This window comes from Enhydra lutris, unplaced genomic scaffold (assembly GCF_002288905.1).
Source record: "Enhydra lutris kenyoni isolate GAN:26980312 unplaced genomic scaffold, ASM228890v2 scaffoldscaffold10, whole genome shotgun sequence".
NCBI lineage: Eukaryota > Metazoa > Chordata > Mammalia > Carnivora > Mustelidae > Enhydra > Enhydra lutris.
In genome coordinates, this window is record NW_019154094.1 from 1,408,754 (window position 1) to 1,436,705 (window position 27,952).

Genomic DNA, 27,952 nt, shown 5'->3' on the forward strand with positions numbered 1-27,952 from the left:
AGGGCTCAGCCTGTGCTGGAGTCCCCAGGACGTCCTACAGCAGCGCCTGTGCCCCGAGTCTGCGCTCGGCAGGCACCCTGTGTGCACCTGCTGGAATGTGCGCACCTCAGCTTGGCACCTGTGGCTTGAGGTCTCTTGCTGACTTCCTCAGCAAATACATACTGATGGCCTAGGTAGGAGAGGGCAGGGGCCAGGATAGTGGCTGCGGCCCAGCAAGAAGAGCTGCCCAGTGACATAGTCAGGGGTAGAGAGAGGAGAGGCATCACCCAAACACAAATAAACTGGGAGGAATCGAACCAACAGAATGCATGGGTGCTGCTGGGTGGACTCAGGGGCGCGGGGAGACCAGACTGACGCTGCAAGGGCGGAGGGGAGCCCCACGCGAGCACCACTTAGGGTGGACCCAAAGGACAAGCAGGCAGCAGCCAGGGGAAGAGCCAGGAGGAAAGGAGCCCAGTGGTGCGGGGAGCAGGGGCAGCGCGGGGGGCTGCAGGGGGTTCAAGGTGGGGAAGGCGGTACTGGGCTCCAACTGGAGCCAAAGGAAGGAGGGCCACGCCAAAGAGACTGCACTCACTTCTGGGGCAGGACATTCAAGTATGGGCTTGGGACACAACGATTCTCCACCGCTAACGCTCCTCCAAACTGTCAGTGTTGCTCAAGTGCACCCAGCAGGTACCTGAGACCCAACTATGACGCCTCTAGGAAAAGCACCTTAGAGGTGTATGACAGATGTGACGACACACAGTGTGTGACAGCAAAACTTGTAAACCATGTAAATTTCCACCAGGCGGGCCTGGCTGACAACTGCAGCGCACTCTTTCCCTAAGCTCGTGCTCTGAGTTACAACGTGAAGCAAACAAAGCACGTGGCAGAGCGCACGTGTGCTTCACATTCTGGTGTTCGTGCAAACAGGAAGGAGAGAATATGCACAAATCTCTCTCCTGAAACATGCACATGACCTTCCTGGAAGGCCTCATGGGAGCTAATGAACTACACCTCTGAGGGGGTGAAGGGGAGGGCAAGAAGCTTCACGCCTTTTGATTTTCAACCAGGCAAAGGTCTTATCAGATGTCTTTTAACTAAAGCTGAAATCACAGATGGGTGGGACAGAGGATATGGAAGCCTTGGGGTGCTGACCAAGGGAGCAGGGAGGGGACCTGGAACTAGGTGAGATGGTGGCAATGGGAACCAAAGTAAGGGAAAGATCTGAGGGGACCCTGAGGGTACAGGAACACGGAGATGGTGAGGCCGATCCCCAGGGCAGGCCTGGGCTATGGATTGCTGATGCCATTTTAGGAAAAAACCCAAAGCAGACACAGCATCTCCTCTCTAGAGAGCTCCCCAGTCTCCCTGCCCTTGACCTTTAATTCAGGAAGCAGATCCTCAGTCTGACAAGTTTGGGGAAGAGAAGAGACTGGTGGTAGGGAGTCTAGGACATGGGTCTACCACATCTGAGGGAAGAACAGTTGACGGAGGAGAAGGAGATGAAGCAGGGAGGAGGGTCAGGCCCGGTGTGGTAGCCTGGGACACCGGGTGGCCAACAGCCTAGGGTATCAAGGAATCTGAGCCTCATTTTATAAAGAAGGAGGAGGAATCAAAGAGCCCCACAGGGACAAAGACCCACCAACTTATGGTTAGGACGGGAGCTGGCTCAGAATGGGGGAGGTATCTAAGCAAAGAGAACACAGAAATAGCCCAGACAACCTACAAACACGATGCAAACTTGATCACTGGCATCCCCAGCTGCCTTCGGTGCGGGAACTGGCAAGGTGATGCCAAAATTCATTGAGGGAGCACAGGGCTCGGGATGGCCAAAACAATCTTGAAAAAGAAGAGAAAAGTAGGACTCGTGCTTTTCAATTTCAAAATTTATAATAGACGTATCTCAGATATGTCGTGGGTTTGGTTCCAAATCACAGCAACAAGCAAGTATCACGATAAAGCAAGTCAAAAGAAGTTTTTAGTTTCCCGGTGCATATAAAAATATGTTTATACTGTACTACAACCTATTAAGTATACACCAGCATTATCTCTAAAAATAAACGTATACACCTAAAATAAAGTCCTACATTACTGCTAAAAATTGCTAACCATCATCTGAGCTTTCAGTGAGTCATAATCTCTGACCACAGATCACCATAACATACGTAACAATAATGAGGAAGTTTGGAAGATGGCAAAAAATAGCAAAATGGGACACAGAGACACAAAGTGAGCAAATGCTACCAGGAAAATGGCGCTGGTAAATTTGCTTGACACAGGGTTGCCATAAACCTTCGATTTGTAAAACAAAAACCAAAAACCACACCATATCCGCAAAGTACAATCAAGTGAAGCCCAAGAAAATGAGGTATGCTTCTAAGAAGCTACAGCCATCAAGACAGTGCGGTACTGACATAAGGAGAAATGTAGGTAGATCAGCGGGATAGAACTGAGAGTCCAGAAACAAGGCCACACACATTGGTGGCCAAGTGATATCCAACGGGGTGCCAAGACCATTCAGTGGAGAAAGAACAGTTTCAAGAAACGGTGCTGCGACAACCGGATCTCCACATGCGGAAGAATGAAGTCAGACCCCTGCCTCACAGCATAAGCAAAAATGAACTGAAAACAGATCAAAGATCTAAATGTAAGAGCTAAAATGGTAAAATTTTAGAAGAAAACACAGAGTATTCATCTTTATGACCCTGAATTTGGCAGTGAGTTCCAAGATAGGACATCAGAGGCAGGAGCAGGGAAAAAAAAGGAATAAACTGGACTTCACTAAAATTTGAAACTGTCGTGCTTCAAAGGACACCATCAAGAAAGTAAAGACAACTCACACTATTTGCAAATCACCTATCTGATGAAGAACTTGTACCTAGAAACTATCAAGAACTCTTAGAACTCACCTATTGAAAGACAAGCCAAGTTAAAAATAGTCAAAGGGAGGGCACCTGGGTGGCTCAGTGGATTAAGCCACTGCCTTCGGCTCAGGTTGTGATCTCAGGGTCCTGGGATCGAGCCCTGCATCAGGGTCTCTGCTCATCAGGGAGCCTGCTTCCCCCTCTCTCTCTGCCTGCTTGTGATCTCTCTCTCTGTCGAATAGATAAATAAAATCTTTAAAAAAAAAAAAAATGGTCAAAGGGTCCAAATCGACATTTCTACAAAGAAGCTACACAAATGGCCAATGGGCACATGAAAAGACGCTCAACCTCATTAGGGAAAGCATTAAGGGTAATGAGATACCACTCCATACCCACTAGGAAGGCCAAAATAAAAAATGGGAAAGAAGTGTTGGCGAGGATATGGAGACACAGGAACCCTTATACATTACAGGCTGGAATGTAAAATGGTGCAGCCACACTGGCAAACAGTATGAAGGTTCCTCAAAAGGTTACACAGAGTTACCATATGATCCAGCCATTCCACTCCTGGGTAACAGATCCAACGGAAGTGAGATCGTATGTCCATGAACATATACATGAACGTTCATAGTGATGTCATTTGCAATAGCCTCAAAGTCAAAGAACCCAAATATCCATCAACAGCTGAAGACAAACAGAATGTGGTCCGGCCACACCGTAGAGCCTCATTCAGCCCCGAAAACGAATGACGCACTGACATGCATGCTACAACGTGGATGAACCTTGAAAACACTGGAGGAGTGAAGGAAGCCACACACAGAGGCTACACCATGTAGGACTCCATCACCACGCAAGGTGCAGATCAGGTAAATCCAGAGACAGGAAGGAGATAAGTGGTCGCCAGGGACTGGGGAGGGAAATGGAGATTGCTAGAGGGGACGGGGCTTCCTTTCGGAGGGAAATGTTGACAAACTGGCAGTGGTGATGGGTACACGACCCTGAGCTGACACTAAACACCATTAATTATGCACTTTAAGTGGATGGATGGTGTGGTCTGTGAGTTCTAGCTCAGTAAAAGCTGTTGTCACAAAACAAAACAAAAAATTAGGCAAAGACGCTATAGGTGCTCACCAGATCGACAGCAATGGAAAGAGAGGCGAGAGACCCCGGGGAGGACGGGGAAGGGGCACCCTGGGAACAGGACCAGGAGGGCTGAAGCTGAAGCTTCCACTGCCTAAAACCAAACATAAACAGACCTGAGGACAAAGGACTCGTACCGCACGCAGAGCCCTGACCCACAGACTGTGCCAAGTGATCTCCTGGCGAGACCCATGTAGGGAAAGGTGGCAGGAACCAAAGCCAAACCTGGTTTTCACAGAGGAACTTTCAAAAAATACAGCGTTCTGTCTAGGACCAAAAAGCTGCCATCAAGCACTCCAGCAGAGCCCCGGCCTGGCCGGCTCGCAGATGAGGCCCCCCCGGAATGGGGCCAGTCTGGCTGGCATGGGGCTCCCTCCAGCTCTGGGGAGTTGTCAGGGCACACAAGGATGCCAGCACCTCCAAGGCTGCAGGTATGTACCGTCAGAGCCCATCAGCCAGGGCTCGGGTGGCCTGGCTGCGCCTGCCGCAGACCAGAGGGACGGTACCTTCAGATGTCAGAACGAGCCACTGCAAAGACCTGACATCTTCCTCAGAATCACCCAGAACAGGCACCAGAGACCTGGTGACTGGCTTCCTGGGCAGTTAAAGGCCATCAGAGCACCCAGATATCCAGGGACCAGAATGTAAACCACAGCATGTTCAAGGCAACCCTGACACAATAGGAAGGGAGAATCAGCCACACACCCATGTCGCTGGCTGGGCCCAGCCCAGGCACGAGGGAAGAGGAGGCCAGCTCTGCCACACCACAGGATTAACAGGATGGAGGCTGAGGGGATGCAGGTGGCGGAAGGGCGGGAGTGGGCTCTGCGTCTGAGGGATCAATTCCAGGACACGGGTAGAAATCAGAGGCCTCAGAGAGAATAAAATGACAGGAGGAACGTACTGTGGGGGCTTTCAGTGAAATACAGTCACTTCGCCTGCAAGGTGGTCTTATAACTGAAGCAGCTCATTTGAGCAAAAAGCCCTTCCTGTCAGAGGTAGCCAGGTCCTTGCTTTCCAATCTGAAACATTCCAGGAGACCATCTACAGCCCAGTCCTCACTGCTGACAGGCACAGAGTGAGAAGCCAGGGAAGGAAAGAAGGGTCTGGACACTGCACAGCGTGAACCGGTGAGTGTCCCGAAGCAGGGCGGGCACATCCACCCCACCTCACCTGCAGACCACAGCCATGACAGATGTGACATGTCCCACCGATGGGCAGAATGTGCCATTCTCCTAGTACCTGTGTCTGTCCCAGTCCCTGTGTGGGTGGAGCAAGGGAGGGCCGCCCAGCGCCTCGAGAGCCAACTGAGTCAACGCAACTTACTTCCCCTGGCTCGGGTCCACGCCCTGAGAGGCGGCCCAGAAAGAACCGGCCACTCTCACAGCGCACACGGCAGCCAGCCACTGCTCTAGGCTCTGTGAACAACCCATACACCGACCCTTGGTGCCGGCAGGAGAGATGGAAGCTAGGAGGCTGAGCCACCGGTCCAGGTCACTCAGGTGAGGTCACTGAGGTGGAGCCGGACCCTGACCACTCGGCCGTGCTCTTCTCCCCCACCCAGCCCTGAGCTCAGGACACTCAAAGTCCTCGCAGAGACCACCAGTCCCAGCAGCACTCCTAGCGCTCGCTCTCAGGGTGCCACAGCCACCTCTTGTGTCCTCACAGGGGCAGCGCCTTCTCTATCCACTCAGACCCGAGACACTGTGGGACCCCTTGCTCCTGGTGCAGACTCCCCTCTGCTCTAATGATGAGAAGAGCAGGGAGGGCCCTGAGTGCGTGATGAGCAAAGGCCAGACCCCATTTTCCAGCCCCACAGCTCGGGAAAGCAGAACAGTCATTATCAGTGTCATATGAGACCCAGAGACGTTAAGTAACTTGCCCGAGGTCACACAGCTAAGGAGAACTAGATTTGAGCCCAGCAGTCAGACTCCTGGTCTCTGCATCACCACCACCTGCTAGGAGACACTCCAGGAAGGACTGTCCTGAGAATAGGTTAGCAACCACTGTCTGAACCTCTAACACTGAGACTTGAGTGGAAAAAGCCAGACACAAAAGGCCTCACGTCTAACATCCAGAACAGGCATATCTAGAGAGACAGCAGATTAGTAGTTGCCCAGGACTGGGGAGAGGCAATGGGGGGGGGGGACAATGGTGAGGTGAGGGCTCATGGTCATGGGGTTTCTTTTTGGGGTGATGGAAACTAGATGGAGGGGACAGTTAAGCAACATACTGAATATGCTAAAAACCACTGAATTGTATGTTCTAAAGGAGCAAATTTTCGGTGATGTGAATCAATAGCTCAACTGCAAGAGAGAAAGCAAGCAAGCCCTGTCTGTGGTTAAAGGAAGCTTAAAAGTCTCAGGTGGAAGCCCCCCAGTAACTAGCTTTCCCTTGCCCCGCCCCCACTGATGGGCCTGGCAGTCGCTGTGTGGGACACAGCTCATTTGCCCAGGGTGAGCACTGTGCTTACCTGTACTTCGTTGCTTTTCTGTCTGATTGCCTCTTCCTTTTCTCTAATGTCTTGTTCCAGGGAGTACTTCTCTCTGGCCATTGAAAAGATTTCAGGAAAGCACAGATGAGTGACAGCACGACTATGGCCATGGTGCATTCTCTTGGCACCAACTTCTCAATGCCCAATTCCGTCCTTACCCACAGAACCCAGCTCAGCTGGTGCTCCATGACTCTCTCAGTTTAGCTGTCTGTCCTAAGCCATTAACTTGCCACCTGAGACTCAGCTGTTTTGTGTGCTGAGGAGAGCAAGGCCTTCCTGAGGTCAGGGGGCATGGCCTGGGGCTGCTGAGCAACAACCTGCCCGAGAACCCCAAGCCCACAGTGACTACTGCAGACATCATCACTCAAGCTCATTAAGTCAATTCAGGAACTCAGGGGAGCGTGCAGCCCTTCATCTCTGCTATACGGACCTGTGATGGCCAACTTACCGCATGTCTCACAAGTTTCTGGTACTTGTGGTACAAGCGGGGATAGGGCCGGTGTGAGATTCTGATTCTCAGGGGAAGGAGCTTTAACACACCTTTGTAACTGGGCGATCTCTTGACTGATATCATCAAGTTCCTTCACACCAGTAAATTCTCCTGATCCAAGAGAACTTGAACCGTCCTGGAACCAAATTCAGATACATAATTAAAAATTGTCAAGCTGAGGGGCGCCTGGGTGGCTCAGTCGGTTAAGCATCTGACTTGATTTGGGCTCAGGTCATGATCTTGGGGTTGCGAGATTGAGCTCAACATCGGGCTCCACACTGGGCATGGAGCCTGCTCAAGATTTTCTTCCTCTCCCTCTGCCCCTTCCCTCCCTTTTAAAAAAAAAAAAAAAAAAAAAAAAAAAAAGGCTGACAAACCGAGGGGCGCCTGGCTGGCTCAACTGGTAGAGTATGTGGCTTAGATCTTGGGGTTGTGAGTTCAAGTCTCACACTGGGTGTACAGATTACTTAAAGATAAAATCTTTAAAAAAAAATTTGACAAGCTGACCTCACTGCCCAGCACATACTACTAGGTCCTAGAGTGAGGGATACAATCATGGTATCTCCAATTCACAGCAGCAAAAGGGCCAGTACCCAGCCTGGAAAACTATCCCAGTGGCCCAGACACACCCGCTAGACCCACCCCCGGCGGCTGGTGAAAGCTGGGGCCTGATCAAGGTGAGCACGGACAGCAGGGCACTGGCCTGCTCACATGGGCCACTGCCGCCACCTGGTGGCAGGCTGCGGGAAACCACAGGAACAGGACCGCGGTTGGGCCGGCAGTACTCACCGGGATGGGAGTGCCTCTCTCTGAGGGCGGGACCATGTCCGGCGACAGGACTTGAGGGGGGTCGATGCCTTTACTGACCTTCTGCTGAATGAAGTACATAGCTAATGCAAACTGGTCTTTACTTAACTTCCCCGTTTGCCTCGTATCAGCCAGGGCCCTGGGAGAAACGCGCAGATGCTAATTACACATCAAAAGCAAGAATTTGGCCCAGCATGCTAAGCACAGATCACAGAACCCATCCTTTGAGGAAATGAACAGTGACAATACAAACAATGGGGCACAACGGCAACTCCTTTCCTACTGAACATCCCGCTCCCGGACAGCAGTCCCGACACCCCCCACCCGAGCACCATGCCCAAAGTCTGGTTAAGGAGGCACCTGGGTGGCTCAGTGGGTTAAGCATCTGACTTCGGCTTAGGTCATGATCCCGGAGTCCCAGGATTGAGCCCCATATCGAGCTCCCTGCTCAGTGGGAGTCTGCTTACCTCTATGCCTCACCCCACTCGTGTTCTCTCACTCCCTGACTCTAATAAATAAAAAATCTTCAAAAAAAAAAAAAAAAAGAGGGCATCGTCAGGACAGGGAGTGGGGGCCTCACCTGGTTGGAGAACCACCAAACCCCACCCCACAGGCCGAGGTGGCAGGCCTTTGGCAAGACCTCAACAGCAATTCCCAGAAATGCCACCAGCTCTTGATGGTATGTGGGGCACTGCGACAGTCCAGGACAGAAGAGCCGTTCTGGGGGCTGTGAAGCAGGGCCCGAGCCTGCCCCCTCAGGTCTTTAGCCAGCCTGGGTTATCTGAGCAGCCTGAGCTGCTGGCTTTCAATGGGGATGACAGCGGCAGCATTCTGGGTTGTCGCCCTGAGGCAATGGGGCCCAGAAAGCCACTCCTGACCATGCTACACAGAACAGTGCCTCACTGCCAAGGGGTGCCTGCTCATGTGGCCTCCTGTCATCCTGGCTGATGGACAAGGCAGCACCTAAGGCAGTGGCACATGGAGCTCCCGCAGAGCCTGGGGGAGCAGCTCTGCAGCCAGCCCAGTAACCATGGCGCTGCCTGGTACGGGGAGGAAAGCCTCACACAGCCAGATGAGGCCTCCCCATCAGCGATGTCTCACCCGGGCCGCTCCACAGGCGGCCTCACTTCCCACTGTGCACAATGACTGCAAGGTCACCACTCTCTAACTCGTAGCAGGGAGCCGGGAACGGTGAACTGAGACGGGCCCAAACAGCCAGTGACCAGGGCTATGGGGGGCACAGAGACCCCACTGAATGTTGCTGATAAAGGCTGATATAAAATATCTTTATTCTTGTTGCCGTTTGAGTGATGAGGTGTGCGGATTCTGCCTGCCAGGGCTGGTCCTGCCGTACACCCAGCCCACAGTGGCTCCCAGGCGCGAGGCCTCTTCCCTTGGGCCCTCTGCCGCTCCCTGTCTCTGACGGAGCGTGGGCTCCAAGGCCCACAGGCAGGGTGCTCGGCCAGCCTCTACCCGCGGCAGCACACGGGCGTGGTCTGGCTCCGGGGCTGGGCGCACAAGGCCTCCCTGCCAGGCAGGCGTGTTACCCGGCCTCAGGGATGCCCCCTGCCCCCCGCCACCTGCAGACAAACCCAGGCCATCATGGTACTCTTCTAGAGCGTGTTCATCCTACCTTTTCCCTCACACACAACGCTTTCTGCATTCCTTCTTTTAACCCAAGCATGCTGGCGACTTCCCTGTCCCCTCCCCATCCCTGCGCCACTCGCAGGTTGAGGGACCGTCCCCACGCTGTGATCAGGCTGTGGCTTGCAACCTTTGAATCACTCACACACACACACACACCCCACTTCAAGGTGATAAAGGGGACACTGCGTTTCCTCGGCCTCTAAAAGCGGGCACTGGGGCTGAAGGGGCGGAGGATGACTGGTCCTGACCTGTCGGAAGCAGCTGGCCTCCCCCGGCTATTTGGTGACTGACTCTGGGTGTCTGTCACACACTCCTTCGGAAGGGACAGCCTGCTTTCTCAGGTTGGGGCCTCCCCTCACAACATGGGCATCTACGAATTACAACCAAGGACAGTTACTTCCCCAAGCTACTCAGTAACGTGCTAAATTTCACTGCTCTTCTTTGGAGAGGTTCACCTCTCCAGAATTATATGGAAATTCTCTCCTGTGACTCCCAAGTGAGGCCCTGTAAGGCCTGAGGACAAAGTTAGAAAGTGACTTTCACCACTGTCAGCTGCAAAGGGAGCCACGCCGGCGCTCTGACATTGTCCTGGTCCGCCCTGCAGAAAGGAGGGCTGAGACCGGCTCCCTGGCTGGCCCTGAGGTGCAGACTGGAGTCTTGCTGACTGCTCACTCTCCTGATGGGAGCTGGGTCACTGACCTTCCCAGGCCTCCCTGGGGAGGCAGCCTCAGCCCCCACTGCCCAGGGTGGCTCTCCCCGAGCTGCCCTCCCCTCCCAGGGGCAGGGCCAAACATCTGCACCCCAGCTGGCTGTGGGCAAGGCGGGGCCTCCCACTAGAACCAGCACAACCACCAGCAAGAACTCGCCCCAGCCACTCAAGCACATCGCCCCAGAGCCATCCAGATGGACCACACGGGCAGAGAGTGAGCTGCCATGCCCAGGGCACGGGGGAAAGGACCTTGGTGCTCCTTTCTCACTCAGCCCCCATCCACCCTGGCAGGTGTGGAGGCCTGCTGCGGGGCTGGACAGATGCCTCCACCACTGCGCCCTGCCAGCCACCCGCCCTTCCTTCGGCATAAGCCTCACTCCCTCGGGGCCCCTCGGAGTCGCCCACAGCCAGGACCTCCACACAGGAGGCCCGGATGAGCAGAAGCCACCTACCCGTCCTTACCATATGTGTGCTAGAAGGTTCTGGGTGAGGCCAGAGTGCATGAAGATCTCCTTCACCTCCTGGCCACTCACATAGCCATCCAGGTCTAGGTCGGTCTTCAGGAATATCTCGTCAAATCGCATCTTATCTGCAACCGGCACCACCCAGCTCACCGTGGGCTGAAAGGGGTTGCAAATGGTTGGTCCCCAGCTTCTCAGCACCACACACAGTGCTTATAAAGCTCCTCCGTGCGCTCCTGCTGGGAGGACTAGTAAAGCACTTCTCCGCGCACATGGGTAGCATGACTCCACAAACCCAGAGGGCAGACAGGAGCCCCATTCTGTGAGTGGGGAAACTGAGGCTGAGAGCAGTGGACAGCACTCAGTCAGCTTCCTCCAGTGGCCACAGTACACCTCTCCCATGCCATCGTGGCACCCCCTGCCCCTTGTATTCAGAGGGAGGCAAAGCCGCAACAGGTCTGAAGGGGCTCGGAGGGAAGCCGCTGACTTCCTTCCAGGTGGGGGTTCAAATGTGCTGGGGAGACCCTCCTGAAGGCCCACATCAGAAGGACGGTCTCCTGAGAACCAAACAGCCCCGCGCCCAAGCCAGCCCTCCTGGTCCTCTCGTCTTCTGTCTGCAAACACTTCTCTGCAGCTGCCAGAGGAGTTCTTGTGCCCACCGCTCAGGATCCTGTACTCTGTCCCTGTCCCTGACTCCATTCCCTGTGACACAGCAGTGTCCCCATGGGGTGCCAGCACGTACCTGACACTGACTGACGGGGAGTGAATGAGGCGGACGTGAAAACAGTGTCTGCTGGATGGACAGGTGCCCTGGGCCCTCTGGTGCTGGCAGGGGAGCCCGGGCCCCAGATGAGCATGCCTGCCACCCGCAAGGGCCCCCCACCCTCGAGGGCACCGCCCCAGCACATGGAGCTAAACGGATCTGTGAACCCCACATAGGGCGGTCTTGGCAACCATGGCTTGGCCAGCTGCTGCATGTGTGACCCCTCCCATGGCCTGCTCAGGTCTACATGAAGGGGCAAATGCCACCAAGGGCCCATCAGGGCCCATGCACCTCCTAATTCAGGGGCATCAGGGCCCCTTCAGCTGCTAATTCTGGACATGTCACCTCTGACCTTTGGCATACTTATGGAACCAAGTTTCATGGCACCTCTGCCCCTTTTCCTAGACACGTTTTTCCTCATCTGCTCTTTCTGAATCAATCTCTGTCGTTACCCAAATCCAGCATGAGCACTGGGACTCCAGAAAGCAAGGGTGGGAAGCAAGGGATACCACGTTACCCGGATCATTTCAGTTCCAGGATTCTGGAGGGGGAGAATGAGTTAGTCCAGCAAAGAATTATCAGAATCTATGGACCAAATTCAAATAGCAAGGGCTCAGGGAGCAGGAATTTAGATAAGGAGAAAGACCTGCACTTCACTTGTCTCATTCTGTGGATCTAGTAAGCTGTCTCAGAGTGGTCACGGAGAGGCACGTGAAGGACCTCTAACGAAGAGGCCGGCTGTCTCTAAGCTCAGTGGCTGGGGTAAGCTAAGCCCCAGATGCCAAGAAACCCGAGGAGGAAGTAACAACAGACCAGACAAGCTAAGCTGAGGGAAACAACGGTTTCTGTGCTCCACAAGTCCTAAGAGATTACAACGCTGGGATGGCAAAAATCCTAACATTCCACATGCACACGGAATGAGCTTGCTGCCTGATTTCTGGGGTCTCACAGGAGGTCGGCAGTGACACTCTGAAGCCTACTTCACTACAAATCTCACGTGGGACAGCCTTCTCCTTGGAGCTGGCTCTCCCAGAAAAGGCTGGCTTTAAGGCTGGCTTAGCAGCCACAGGCCACCAATAAATGACAACAGGGCCTGGTGTCTGGCAGGAGCTGCACCCCACGGCCAGCTGTGAAGACAGGACCTGGTGGCCCCAAGCTGGTGGGGAGAGAAGTAGGGGAGGGGATGGCTTGGTGACTGTGGGTCTCCAGAACTGCTCGTTCTCATGTGACTCCACTAACTGTCCTCATCCTTGGGGAAGGGAGCACACCCGCTTCTTCCCACCCCGACCCAGACAGAGGTCCCTGGTAAAACAGGTCTAGTTGCAATCAGCAGCGTGCTCCCAGGATCTGGCAAGAGCCACCAGATCACCAAGGACAGGAATTACAAGGCTGGTTGGCCTGTACCTGTCAGCAGCCTTGGCCCCACTTGCTTCTTTGTCAGTAAAACCTGTCACCACTAACCTAACCTACAGTACTTAGTAAGAACGCTCGGCAAGAATTTTGCAGACACACGTGCTGGTGGTCCTGGAAAACAGCTCATGCAGTCTAAGTTACCAGCCTTGGCCCCCTCTCAGACTCCATCCCACCCTCCTTCCTGTTTCTAGAGGTTCCCATGAAGGAGCCTTGGCGCGGGCTAGTCCTCCGATGGATTTTTGTCATTCAGGTATCAGCCCAGGTATCGGTTCCTTAGTGACCTTCCAGCTGACTGCCATCTGTAGGAGCAGCCCCACCTCCTTACCCCACAACTCCCGGGCCAGGCTGTTCTGCTTCTCACAGCTATCTGATCATCCTTAGTTCACTGATACGCTTACTGTCTATCTCCCCGAGGGCAGAGGCCAGTCCCACGGCCATGGCGGCATCCCCAGGAAGTGCGGGCACGGTTGGTGGGCTGCGGAGCTGCTGGAGATGCCCAGACTGGGTCACCTGGACGTGTGGCTTGTTAAGAGACACCCACCCACCGGAGGGGAAGCCCTGTCGCCTGTGCCTCTCCCAGCAGCTGGGGCAGTGAGGGGGGCTGTATTGTCCCCCTGACCAAACCATCTCGACCCTGTCGGAAAGGACGTTCGCTCTATGGTGCCGCAAGCTCCTGGAAAATGAGCTCCCCTCCCTGCCAACACCAAGTGGAATGCTTAACTTTACAACTATGTCACATGCAGGAGGATATCACCATCTGATCATGTATTTCTGGAGCGTTAAGTGCCTGACAATTCATTTTCTGATTGTAATTTAAGTGCCTGCCATTAAGCTTTTGGTTGCTGAGGCACCCATTTCAAAAAAATCCACTTCAGATGAACACATTGCCAGCCACACAACTAGAGAAAGAGCCAGGCCGGCCCATGACGGTCCCCTGGGAAAGCCAGGGTGGCCTAGATAGCTGGCCGTCTAAGTGATCCCACTTTTCCCGTCCCATGCTTTCATTTCCACTGTTACGTTTTAAACTCACCAGCGAAGAGTGAACCCGAGAAACCCTAGGCCCCCATCCTCAACCCCAAAAAGCCAGAGCCCCGTGCCCAAGCTTGCTCTCTCTAGCCCTGGCCTTGCTGGTGGGGAGGCCCTGGGTGTGAGGCACTTTCTACAGGACCTGTGAGTCATCAACCTTGGTTTTTTGAATTTTCCTGCTGGTTGCTGATGAAATGCATTTTGCAATCCGAACAAGAGCCACAAAGACATTTGCTTGGGGCGGGGAAGTGCCGGCGGGGGCTCACCATAAGTCATGGGGGCCCAAGTGAGCGCCACAGCCATTCCTAGCAGACTTTGTCACTTACTGACCAACACAAGATGGCTTCCCATTTCTACTCTTATGGTTCATATCCGAACCTGCATGGCAGTCCGGGCTGGCCCTCTTCATGTCACCTGCACTGCTTTCCCCCTTAAACCACAAATGAGGCAGAATGCAAAGCCTGACTCAACATGGAACTCAGGATGTCACATTCTTGCACGTTTTAGATCATCTCAAAGGTGCCTTTTTATAAAAGAGCCCTTTATGGTGTGCTACATTTGCCAGAACAAGAAATGTCTTTCTGATACATAAGACACTGCCCGCTGGGAGTCAGAGCCCCACACTGTCTTCCAAACACGAGATGGAAGCCTCCCTCACTCACGTGACACTCAGCGTGTTTACTGAGCACCAGAGCACCTGGGATTGCTGTGACACTGAGAGCAGAAACACGAACTAACTCCGCTCTCAGAAGCTAAGGGGGAGGGACATGGGAGGAAGAGACAGATGACACATAACTAACTGCGTAACAAGCCAGGCAGGGGGAACCTAGAATGCAGGATGGACAGAGCCCAGGGCATGCTGACTGCAGTCATGCCCCAGCCCCCTGGTAAGGTGCCCCACACGAGCGGAGGCCTCATGAAACAAAGTGCTGGGGTAGGATTTGGGACTGCGCCTGCCCAGCAGAGGCGCTTCCTGAGGCAGGAGGGACGGAGGCGAGAGGACAGAGCCCAGAGGTGGGAGCAAGCAGAGTGTCTGAGGTAGTTGTGCGCAAATGAATGAGAAACCTAACTCTGAATCCCTGTGGCTACGAACTTGATGATTGTGCCCCCTCCAACCCCAGAGTTCGTATGTTAAAACCCTAATCCTGATGTGATGGTGTTGGGAAGCAGGGCCTCTGGAGGGGATTAGGTCATAAGGGCGGAGCTCCATGAATGAGATCACTGCCCTCATAGAAAGGACCCCAGAGAGCTCCCTTGTCCTCTGCACCACGTGAGGACACGGCAAGAAAACCATCTGTGAGCCCAGAATTGGGCTCTCATCAGACACAGAATCTGCCAGTGCCTGATCTTGGACTTCCCAACATCCGGATTTTCTGTGAGAAATAAATGTTTGTCAGTCACCTAGTCTATGGTATTCCATTACACTCAGAGTAAGATACTGACCATAAATATTGTTCTAAAAAACATAATCATGGGGCACCTGGGTGGCTCAGTCGGTTAAACATCTGCCTTCAGCTCAGGTCATGATCCCAGGGGTGGGGGACTGAGCCCCACGTCAGGCTACTCAATCAGTGGGGAGCCTGCTTCTCCCTCTGCCTGCCGCTCCCTTGGCTGTGTGTGCGCTCGCTCGCTCTCTCTCTCTCTCTCTCTGACAAATAAATAAAATCTTTTTAAAAATATATTTTAAAAAAATAAATAACAAAAAACAAAAACTGTAATCATCAATGTTACCTTTCTGGGTTCCCAAATTACTTGCTCTCCAGGAGCATCTGGCTGGGACTCTACAGGGGCAAACGGCGGCTCTGAAAAGGGGCCACACACAGAGGGCACCCGTACCTGTGTTTGCTTGATGCTATGCTTGGGAGACAAGCTTCCCGTGCTGTTCAGGCTACTGACGCTGCCGTGGGAAGGTGTGGAGCGGAGGCTGTCTTTCGGCGGGGGGCTGGCGGGCAGGACAGGCACAGCGCCTGGGAAGACCGTCTTCTTCCTCTTGGAAGGTGGGATGAGGGACGGGGGCAGGACAGAGGGCACAGGCTCCTTCTCGAGGGCTCGGTACACCAAGTGCATCGCCTGTGGGTGTGAAAGAGGATTCCGTTCAGGTGGCCAGGCACAGGCCATGGGTGGGGAATGCGCATCTCTTTCCAGGATGGCAGTGATGTGACAAGGACTGCTCTTTCTGAGGTCACTTCCAAGCTTAACAGAGTAAAAAATAAACCTTTCCTGGGGCGCCTGGGTGGCTCAGTGGGTTAAGCCTCTGCCTTCAGCTCAAGTCATGATCTCAGGGTCCTGGGATCGAGCACTGCATCAGGCTCTCTGCTCAGCAGGGAGCCGGCTTCCCGCCCCCCCCTCTGCCTGCCTCTCTGCCTACTTGTGATCTTTCTCTGTCAAATAAATAAAGAAAATCTTTAAAAATAATAATAATAAAATAAACCTTTCCTGATGCGTTCTCTTCCAAAGCATCATTTTTCCAAGATGTGTTTAATCACATAAGACCAACATGAGCCCGAAAGGAATTCAATCACGCCAGACTCTGCACATGTCCCTTCACCACACAGCCCCAGGGCTGAGAAGTCCCCAAATACTGGAATTTGGAAGTCTAAAGACACACTGCGAGCACCTGTGTGTACTTCCTGTTTCAGGTGGGCAAAGAAAAGAAACTTTGTCTAATACATAGATTTAACAAAACCAGGGGTCCCTGGGTGGCTAAGTTGGTTCAGCCTCTGACTCTTGATTTCGGATGAGGTCATGTCCACACTGGGCATGGAGCCTGCTTAAGATTCTCTCTCTCCCTCTTCCTTCTGCCCCTCTCCCCCACCCCTCTCTCAAAAAAAAAGGTAACAAAAATCAAACCAAAATTATAACCCTTCCCGCTTAAAAATATTCCTTAAGTTGCTATTTGAATAGAGACCAGATCACTGACATACATAAAATTTACCATCACTTAAAACCACCACAGAATGTTAAACCCAGCAAGTGATTAAAAGAAACCCAAATGATACAATTCTAAGACCCATTTATAGAACACTATACATCTCAGCTGAAATGATGGGAAATGATAAAAACATAACAAGAACAGAAACTCAGGGCTCCTGAGGCCATGAAGAGAGGGGCACAGGCCCAGGTTCACTCTGGGCCATCCATCCCATTCTTGGGAATCACCCCAAGAGCAGTTCGATGACAGTGTGATCAGAGAAAATACAAAAACTAAATAATCAGGGACTGGGGGATGGGGAAGATAGTGTCCAATGGGGACAGAGTTTCAGTTTTGCAAGATGAAGGGTCCTGGAGATAGAAGGTGGTAACAGCTGCACAGCCACGTGGAAGTATTAATGCCACCGAACCACACACTTGAAAATGACTATGACAGTAAAATTTTATGTTCTATTTATTTTGCCACAATAAAAAATAATAATCATTTTTTTATTTTAAAAAATAAAATAAGGTATCCTGGGATGGGACTCCTGGGATGGCTCGGCGGCTTAAGGGCCCAACTCCTGATTTTGGCTCAGGTTATGGTCTCAGGGTCATGAGACAGAGCCCTGTGTCGGACTCCAGGTTTAGTGTGCAGTCTGCCTGCAATTCTCTCTCTCCGTCTCCCTCTGTCCTTCCCCCTGCTTGTGCTCACTTGCTTATGCTCTAATAAACAAATAAATCTTTAAAAACAAAAAACCACACTGCCCTTAACTACAAGAAGCTACTTTGTTCTACTTTGTTTGAGATTTAAGGGAACAAGTGAGTGAATAAGTCCCATGAATGGGAAAGGTCCAAGATATGAGGTGGAGGAAAGGGAGGAATGAGAGGAGAGACAGAACGACACAAGCCCAGGGTGAGGAGAGCTGGCATGTGAGGACGAGAGCCTGACCGCTGGGCAGCTGAAGAGGAAGATGGGGAGCTACAGGGGTGTGGAGGGAGCAGCTGCATGGAAAGGCAGCCTATAGGACAGGAGAGCCCTGATCAACACAGACATATCACTGCTATCAAAAGGAGAAGAGGGCAGGGCTGCCAGGGCCCAGACATAAGCAGACGGAAAGCAAATCGTGGAGCCTCAGGGCACCTGCTGGGCGTATATATACACACCTACTTCCAGCTCTATCTACTAAGAGGTCCTGAAAGCAGTGGCACCCCAGGGGCACTGAGCACCCCAGAGCCTACATCTTGGTTTCTAACACCACTCTCCACTACATGGAACTGGGGCTCCCTGGAGGTACAGGGCTGGGACAGGAAATACACAGGAGGAGCCAGGAGCATCCCACCATGCCAAAAGGAAGAAAGCACTCAGACAATGATGGGATGTGCCCAAAGGACAAAGGAGACAGCGGGGAGGAGCTCCAAATGGGCAAAGTAAGTCACACCACTAAATGATTATAAACCGTGGAACAGAGGATGCAGTCCCGAGTCCACTGATACAAACTCCTTATAGTAGGCTAAGCAGAAAACGTGCAAGTGCCAGAATAAGAAACTCATCTGCCAACCATCACACTTGTCAATCAGGCGAGACTCCTGGGACAATGCGAGAACCAGCAGGTGAGAAGTGGAAGGGTAATGGGGTGGTCCAGTCCCCATGTGTCTCCCACAAGAGACTGAGCACACAGGAAGACAGTAACTCTGCAGGGAGAAACCTGCAGCCTCCACCAACAGCAGTCAAGGCTGACACCATGGGGTAAGGAATCACAGGTCCTGTCGATGGTGGACCCTGAGAAAGACAAGCATCACCTCGGTGGGATCACCACACGAGTGCACGAACTGGATCATCATGAGGAAACAGCCAATATCCCCAGGCTGAGGGACGCTCTACAGACTGCTGACCGGCACTCTTTAAAATGCCCACAAGGGGGCGCCTGGGTGGCTCAGTGGGTTAAGCCACTGCCTTGGGCTCGGGTCATGATCTCAGGATCCTGGGATCGAGTCCCACATCGGGCTCTCTGCTCAGCAGGGAACCTGCTTCTCTCTCTCTCTCTCTCTCTCTCTGCCTGCCTCTCTGTCTACTTGTGATCTCTCTTGGTCAAATAAATAAATAAATAAATCTTTAAAAAAATAAAATAAAATAAAATGCCCACAAGACACAGACACACGGAGTCGCTCCAGATCAGAGGTCACGATAGAGACGGAGCTGAGTAATGTAACACAGGAGGCTGGGACTTCTTTGCTGCAAAGGATGTTTGGGGACAAATGACAAGGTCTGAATGATATCCTTAGGTAATACCTAATGACATATTAACACAGATGCTATATGATAAGACATGTAACAGACACTCTGATAAACCAGTCACTGTCAATGTTAATTTTCTCATTTTGAATTGGACACGGGGTATGTTAAGTCCCTGGTTTGGGGAAATATACACAAGTATTCTGGGACAAAAAGGTATGATGTCTGCAACTGACTCCAGAATGGCTCGAAGGAAAGATTTAGGTGTGTGTATACATACATGCATATGGTGAGAGAGGGAGAGAGGGAGGAGGAGGATAAAGCAATGTGGGAAAAAAGTATCACTGGGGAATGTGACCAAAGGGTACTCAGAAGAACTCTCTGTATTACTGTCACTTTTTCTTTAAATCCAAAGTACATCAAAATAAACACTTTTTAAAAATTAGAGGGGAAAAAAAAAACCCATGACTCAAGAAACATTTCCTTCCTCGGCAGAGTGAGAAAAGAGAGTCACAGCAGGGGCCTACCACAGCAAACTCATCTCTGTCCAGGTGCCCATCCTTGTCGATGTCACTGAGGTCCCAGACCTGCAAGGGAAAGAGAGCAAGGCTTACTGGGGAAGGAAGCACACCTGCCGGAACCCCGATTCCGAGCGCCCGGTGCAGAGCAGGCTTGAGACAAGGCAATCACAATGCAGTCAAGAACCAGTCAGTGGGTTCTCTGAAAAGCCATCAGCTGATGCAGTATCATCAATTCCAAGATCCTTTTTGTTATATCGTGTTTGCTTTCTCTAACAAATGATCATAATTATAACCCTGTCCACCTTGGTTTTTTATCACCTTACAAGGAATTCTCAGATAGAAAACGTGTTTTGATTCTGGCACAGGTGTGGCTCCGAACACAAGCCCCCCCCACTGCCATTCACATGGTGCAGGGCCGTGGGCATGCGTTCGCTACTGGTGGATGGGGAGGCAGGTGTTTCCAAGTATGCTTGGCCCACCTAGCACCCTGAAGATGAGGCAGACAGGTACAGATTCCTATACTGGGTCAAAGGCGAGGTGCCAGATTTTTCTAAAGCACAATCAAAGCACTAGCTTCCTGACCCAAGTCAGCCCCACCCCGAACCAGCATGCCTGCCTGACTCGGACAACGCTGGGCACGGTGCCAGTGCCCAGAGGTAAGCAGACACCTTGGCATCCAAACGTGGTGCTTCATGTGCTGGTCTCCTCTCGGTCAATCATGAGCGACATCAGCCCAGGGACATCTCTCATGTGCAGGTCCTTCTCCCCAGCCCTGTTGCTGTCCTTAACTTGGGCCTCTCTGGTACTCCACAAAGGCCACAGCTTCCAGCTGGCCTCTTTGCCTCTAATTCTTTCCCCAGGATTACTATGTGGACTGTTCTAGAATACAGTCTGTGTCTGCCCCCTAGACTGGCACATGGACCCCCTGTGACCTACACAGGTCCCTGCACTGCAGCCCAGCTTCCAGGAACCCCACCTTGATCTCTAGGGAGCCCAAGATGTTGATAGTCCTTTCAAGCCCAGAGATGCCCTTGCAGAGCGTTCTGCATCAGGCTCAGTGCTTTATGCGTCCGGTTTCACTTTAGGAAACAGAAGTTCACAAAGAATAATTTTCCCAGGAGCGCCTGGGTGGCTCAATGGGTTAAGCCTCTGCCCTCAGCTCAGATCATGATCTCAGGGTCCTGGGATCGAGCCCCGCATTGGGCTCTCTGCTCAGTGGGGAGCCTGCTTCCCCCGACCCTCTGCCTGTGTCTCTACCTACTTGTGATCTCTCTCTGTGTTAAATAAATAAATAAAATCTTAAGGAAAAAAAAAAAAAGAATAACTTTTCCAAAGCTATGGTACTTGCTCGGGGAACTAGGACTAGAACAAGACTTCCTGGCTCCATGCCTCTCCCTGCCCGGGGCCTCTCTACCTCAGCACCGCTGACATCCGGGACCGCATCACCCTGTGGTGGGGCTGACCTGGGCTGCTGAGCAGCGTCCCCGGCCTCCACCCGATGCCAACAACATCCAGCCCAGGTGGGACAACCAGAACTGTCTCCAGACGCTGCTCAACATCCCTGGGGGAGGAAGGACCTGGTAAGATTACCGGCTCTCCCCAGCAGCCTCTGCTCATGCTGTCATGCATCTGGCCTTCTCATGCCATCGTTAGCCACCATCTCTTCACTCTGGAGGACACAGCCCTGAAGTGGCTACCCTAGGAAGCCTTCCCTGCCTGCCCTCTACCCTTCTGCTCTGGCGGATCGGGCACCTCCCCTCTGCCACTGCCCTTACCGGGCAGAATCACAATTATCGGGGAGGCAATGGGCAACAGGGGGTCACCAGGGAAAAGTGAGGGCTCTGCGAACCACCTAGGTTCTCATTCCCCTCACCGTGAGACCCTGAGAGGCTTACTGGCCACCCTGAAGGCCCCCTTTCCCTCATCTAGAACACAGAAGGAACGCCGTCCACAACAAGGCGGTTGCAAGTCCTGAAGGAATTCATTCATGCAAAGTGCTGTAATGGGGCTTGGCATATAGCAAGCCCTCGATAAATAAATACAACCATCTTAACCATTATTCATTTCCTTGACATCCTAACTCTAATTGCATCCCCATCCTCGTGGTGCTCAGCACAAGGCCTGGCCCCGAGCAGACTCCAAACTTCCTGAACGACTGAAAGGACGGTTGGCGCATGAAGCACAGATGGACGAGCACCAGCACAGAGGCCTGGGCGCGTAAGCTCACTGACGCACGCATCAGGGACGGACAGCTCCGCGGATGGACGGGTGCATGGTTATGAACGCATGTGTGCGCGGATACGGCAAAGTGCACGGATGGGTGCGTGTGTACATGCTGGAATGGGTGCACATAAGGCTGATGTGTGTGGAAAAGGAAGGAAGGAGAGCGCAGCAGATGAGAAGTGACCCGTGTGCCACAAGACCCGGAGCCCGGGCAGATCTAGAGAATGCACCCTTCCCAGCCACACTCCCTTTCTAATGAAGCCCACTCCACCTCTGCCAGTCTCTCTGTTGCGCTCATGATCTGGCTCCAGAACAGGATTATATCCAGGTGTCAGGGAGTATGCAAGGACTGCCAAATAAATGCACACAATGGGCAGGACAGGGTGGCCCCATCCTGCTGCAGTTAAAACTCATGCCTTGTAAAGACGCTCGGTCCCCATCACAGAGCTCCGTCTACACCATGCCACAGCCAAGAGGGAACAAAGCAGTTTGAAAGATTCCCCTTTCTTAGTGGCCTTCTTTCAAAAACAAAGTATTAAGATGGGCTCTATCTGGGTCCTATCAAATGGGCCAGTGTCCACAAAAGTCATACTCAAAAGGAAACCTTATTAGGTGAATCCAAGGGAAAGGAATTTGCATCTTTCCCAAAAAGTTTTACTCAATGTCATGACCTAGACCCACAGGTGTTGCCTGGGGCATCAGGGACTATGCTCAGTCCCCTGCTCTGTGTCTGTGCCTGCCACGTCGCCGTGATCCAGTCCGGACAGACGACAACATCCATCCCTTCTCGGTATAGAGCAGGGAACTCAGTACGGACAGCCTTGTGGAACTGAGCTCTGTGCACAGAGCAAACCCATGGGGCCACGATGCAAACCTCACTTGAGGGAAGACTGTCTGGCATAGAAAGCTGCATCTGAAAAACTTGGATTTAATAGGAACAAAACTAAAAGCTTTTTCTTAAGAGAATGCATAAATTTTTCTCTAAACCTGCAGCAAAATTTAAAGTACCTTTATCTTAAGCTCACAGGCAGAGAAAAAGTAATTAAAAATAGAAAAGAGGGGCGCCTGGGTGGCACAGTCAGTTGAGCATCCAACTCTTGGCATCGTCCCAGGTCTGACTGAGCCCCGTGTTGGGCTCCACGCTTGGTGCAGAGTCCGTTTGAGAGTCTCTCTCCCCTCTCTCTGCTCTTCCCGCTCATTCTCTCTCTCTCTCTCTAAAATAAATAAATCTTAAAAAAAAAAAAAAATAGAAAAGAAGCAAAGAATTCTAGACATACACTCCCATACTTCTCCCAGAAGCACAAGGAGCAGTGGAAATCCCAGATCTGGGTTCAAATCTCACCTCTGCCCATCTCTGGTCCCTGGGCAGCAAGTTCATTCTGAGGCTGCCTCCCTAGGCATGCAAAAGGCCCACCAGCATCTTCCCACAGGCTGGGGCGCATCTGTGAGCCATGAGGTCCTAAGCCAACGTGACCATAGCAAATTCTGCATGCACATTGGCTCTTACAAAAAGCCCTGATGGTTCATAGCCGTGTGTAAAGCCTCATAAGTGTGTGTGGGGAGCAAGCATGGGGCGGACGGAAGTCAGCAGCAGTGCAGGACGTGGGAGAACCACTTACCCGGCCCAGGACGTCAAGAGGCAGCTTTGAGTTCATGAGGACTGGCTTGACTTTGTCTCCAGAGAGCAAACCACTGATGGGTAAGAGGCTTTCAAAAATTCCATCAAATTTTGCCTTTTCTTCCACCTAGTTGGAAAAGAATAGCCTGAGTGAGTAAAAAAAGCGCATCTGGGGGAGAATCCAAAATGAGCTCTGGCCCGAAGCTGAATGAAAACAGGCAAGGACCTGCCACCGGCCTCACCTAAAAGCACAGGAGGCCTTACAGCAGTTTCAAAGTGAACACCTGCCCTGAAGGAAAGAGCTCCCTAGCAACTATGAATCTGGCAGCCAAGGTCTACGGGGAGACAGGACCTGGCCGTGGGCCTCGCTCGCCACCACAGGAGCTGCCTAGGAGACAAAGATCGCCCCTACCCCCTCCTAGGAACTCACTAAGACGGGAAAGAGGAAAGTGAAGATGGGTTTTCGTTCTTTGAGACAACTAAATCTGGATATCAACCTACAGAACTAAAAGAGCTCAAGAATCAAAGAAAAAAATAAACCAAAACTTAAGCAACCAATTATCAAAATCAACTTTAAGCACAGGAAGTCCTCTCAGAGTACAAAACTAAATTCTAAAAGTTCCTCATGAACAGAGAGGTCTGAACAGGACTTACAATGCAGAGCGGCAGCTGCAGCCACTGTGAAATAGGAAACGCGGGCAGTGTGTCCAAGGGGCGTCGGTGAGGCAGGTCTGGGCAGGGGCAGTCTGCTCTCCTCCGGAAATGAAACCCCCAGTGACTAGACCCGGTGGGGGGGGGATGCGCCAGACCCCTCACCACCCGCTCTACCCATGAGCTGGAGCCACGGGGAGCACTAAGAAACCCTCACAAGCGTCTGTAGACAGAATGGATAACCAAAATGTGGTGCATTCACACACTGGAATATTCCTCAGCCGCAAAACAGGAGCTTCTGACCCAGGCGACAACATGGATGAACCCTGAGGACATTATGCTGACTGAAAGAAGCCAGCCACCACAGGACAGGTACTGTATCACTCCACTCCTATGAGGCCCTAGAGGAGTCACATTCTCAGAGACGGAAGGAGACTGGTGGGTGCTAGGGACTGGGGCGGGGAGGAGGGAGTTAGTGCTTAATGGGGACAGAGTCTCAGTTTGGAGTGAAAAGAAAGTTCTAGAGACGGCTGGTGGAGACAGCTGCATAACAGTGCAAACGTACCTAACGGTACTGGACTATACGCTTAAAAATGGTCAAGATGGTGGGGGCACCCGGGTGGCCCAATCAGTTGAGCATCTGACTCTTGGTTTCAACTCAGGTCATGACCTCAGGGTTGTGGGATTAAGCCCTACACTGGGCTCCCTGCTCAGCATGGTGTCTATTTGAGATTCTCTCTCTCCCTCTCCCTGCCCTTCCCTTCCACGTGCACACATCTTATGTACGTGCATGCGTGTGTTCTCTCTAAAATAAATAAATCACTAAAAAAAAAAAAAAAAAAAGGCCAAGATGGTGAACTTCATATCACGTATACTCTACCACAATTACAAAGAAAACAAAACAGAAAGGCGAGCACATGCAGACACCGCCCCCAAGGCGATGGAAGCACAGCACACGCACTTCCTTTAGGACTAACTCTGCACCTCTTAGAGGTCACTACTCATATCTGTCTTTGCTGCTTCTAGAGAGACTTGGGACATGGAGACCATCCCCCCAGGGACTGAGAGAAGCTTTCCAAAAAGCAATGAGAGCATCCAAAAGGGATAATAACACAGAAACTGGCTAGAAAGAAAAACTGGGAGCTACAAAGACATCTTGGGAGGTTTTCATGCTTGCAAGTTCTCACAACTGGCCCTTCTATCCTGATTAGCGAACCCAGGAAGCAAAAACCACAGACTGTGACCCAGAAATGCTAACTGTAACTGTAACTGTAAAATTTTAAGACTCCATCGCCTGAAATTCTAACTGCCTTAGCAGGGCAACGCCCAAAAAAGTTCACGGCTATTTCAAAAGATTTTAATCTGAAAGAGTGTCTTGCCTAAAGTCAGTGGCAAACTCACTCTGAAACAGAACAGATACAATCGTCTCATGCCACGTTCTGAACACCATAAATGGCTAAAACAACTGCACATGAAGGACAGCTGAGAGACGCTGCCAGGGTCACTTACCCTCACAGCCCAATGGGCCTCTGCGGAGGGCGGCGTGACCATCAGAGGGCTGCTGGTGTCGTGCTGTAAAGGAAGAGAAACACTCCACTGTGGCTGGCAAGGAATTCAACTACGGAGGACACGTTTGTGTAAAGGACACACGTTTCAAAGTGCTTTCAGAATGGGGAAAGACCTCAAAAAGTTAAACACAGAATTACTATACGTCCCAGCAATTTCACTCCAAGGTATGGACCCAAGAGAACTGAAAACAAGCATGCAAACAAAATCCCAGAAATGAATCGTCATGTTCACCAGCAGAGGAAGGGACAGACCATAAAATGCGGTCTGACTCAGTGAACAGGAACCAAGCACTGACACCCACTATGGAGCACTGCAGAGGGAAAGCAGGTGATCTAGGATTCCGCAAAGTGCCCACAACAGGCAAATCCATTCAGACAGAGAGATGAATGGCTGCCAGGGGCTGGGAGGCGGGGATCCCATGAGGGATTACTTAGTAGGTAAAGGGCTTCCTTTTGGGCTGATGAAAACGTTCTGGAACTAGAGGGAGGGGCCGGTTGTTAAAAAAACAAAAAAACAAAAAAACAAAAAAACACTGTGACTGTACTAAATGTCAGTAAGTTGTTCACTTTAAAATGGTGAGTTTTAGGTTATGTGAATTCCACCTCAATTAAAAAAGAGAGAGAGAAAACACACAGCTGGACAGATGATATTAGACGAGCACACTTACGAATTTAGGTGGCGGCATGTTCAAATTCAGATTGCTCAAGGTAACTTCGTGGCCGCTCTGTGCACAGGCCACTAGTCTCAGTGCAACATAGAAACCCTGCAAATCCAAAACAGAGGGAGGGGTAAACTCTTGCCGGCTGGTGATGACAGGGAGAGCTGCCTGCCGCCGCAGGCTTCGGGACACAGGGATTTCACATCACAGCAACAATGAAGACTCCATGTGCGAAAGTCACTTAGATGTTAAGCGGAACACATCTCCCCCTGGGAGTACGGATTCCAAGAATATGCCAAGTGGACTCAGTCCACTGCACTCTGGACACTGCCAAATTTCAAATAAATGTATTTTTTTTACCTTTATTATTTTTTAAGTAAGCTTTATGTCCAATGTGGGACTTGAACTCACGACCCTAAGAACAAGAGTCACATGCTCTACCCACTGACCCGGCCAGGAGGCCCCCAAATAAATGTATTTTAAGCAACAATGAGCTCCCGATATTTAGGAAAATGCTGGATTAGATAAGCAGCAGACTAGAGTTTAAGATTATAATAAATGATGATTCAGTTATGTATTGACTTTTTAAAAAATGGTTTGAAAAAGACATAGTTGTTTGGGAACCAAAACAATTCACTGTGCTCCCCTTAGCCTTGCTGTAGACCGCCTGTCCCACTTGCCCCCCACCCCCATGGCCTAATGTGGATCTCACCTCCCACACTGCCAGGACAAAGGACCTGAACTAGGCCATAAGGGGCCTTTGCTCCTCTCGCCCTCCTCTTAACCCAGAGCCAGCCATGCCACAGGCTTAGTGGACTCACAAAGCATCATCTAATTTTCTTAATTGATCAAATAGCCTGAGAACATGAACTGTTTTAAAGCTATAAACACAATAACAGCTTAAAAATATCTTTAAAGAGACAAGCGCTGGATCAGCCTTTCTCAGACAGATGTCCAAATGCCCGGGGTGGGGGCTATAAGAAAGTTTCACAGAAAAGGGGATGTAAGAAAGTTTCTGGGAACTGCATTAGGCCAAGTTAACAGATTTCTTGTCCACAAGGATCCTCAGAATCTTTCAACATGCAGACATACAGTGCGAACCTCAAGGAAGGGAGGAAGAGTTGATATTGTTTTCCCAATGGATCAGATCACGGACAGTGGGACACCAGGAACGACATCCCTTGGGATACAGTTTGGGGGACAACTGAACTTAATTAAAATACAACCGTTTAAAATCATTTGTAAGTACTATAAATTTCCATTTACAGAACATTCTCAAAATGACAAAATCATGCTGGAGAAGGAACCAGTATGTTGCCAGGGGTTAGGGTGTGACTGCGGCGGGACAACACAAGATTCTTCTGGCGGCCAGGCAGTCCTGTGTCCTGACTGTGGTGGTCATTAAATGAATCTGTGCACGTGATAAAATTACACAGAATTATACACACCAAACCTCCCCCCCGCAAAAAAGTCCACGTAAAACTGGCCAGCCCTGAGCAAGGCCTCCAGGTTAGCACTGTGCCGGCCTCTGAGCACCAAGCTATGGTGACATAAGCTGCTCTTGCTCTGGGAAACTGATGAAGGATACGCCGGAACTCTCTGAACTATTTTTGCAACTTCCATGAGTCTTAAGTTATTTCAAAATAGATCAGTCTTAAAACATTTTCATCACTTGTAAGCACACAAATTAAAAAAAAAAAAAAGATACGCTAACCATGAAAGATGGCTCCCAAGTGTTCAGAAGACCCATGTTTCAAAACGAAACCTTCC

At 51.5% G+C, this 27,952-nt stretch overlaps 1 protein-coding gene across 4 annotated transcripts in view; it reads right to left on the bottom strand.

Moving 5' to 3' along the window:
• LOC111143782 (epidermal growth factor receptor pathway substrate 15 like 1) overlaps positions 1–27,952 on the bottom strand; it is a 95,068-nt gene that overhangs the window by 41,459 nt on the left and 25,657 nt on the right. For all 4 annotated transcript variants that reach the window (XM_022497650.1, XM_022497649.1, XM_022497651.1 and 1 more), the window contains exons 5-13: positions 26,192–26,287; positions 25,465–25,527; positions 23,306–23,431; positions 19,470–19,529; positions 15,633–15,866; positions 10,596–10,753; positions 7,760–7,916; positions 7,021–7,106; positions 6,460–6,532 (exon numbers count right to left, since the gene is read on the bottom strand). In XM_022497650.1, the coding sequence (XP_022353358.1) occupies positions 6,460–6,532; positions 7,021–7,106; positions 7,760–7,916; positions 10,596–10,753; positions 15,633–15,866; positions 19,470–19,529; positions 23,306–23,431; positions 25,465–25,527; positions 26,192–26,287 (1,053 nt within the window). The remainder of the gene's footprint in view (positions 1–6,459; positions 6,533–7,020; positions 7,107–7,759; positions 7,917–10,595; positions 10,754–15,632; positions 15,867–19,469; positions 19,530–23,305; positions 23,432–25,464; positions 25,528–26,191; positions 26,288–27,952) is intronic.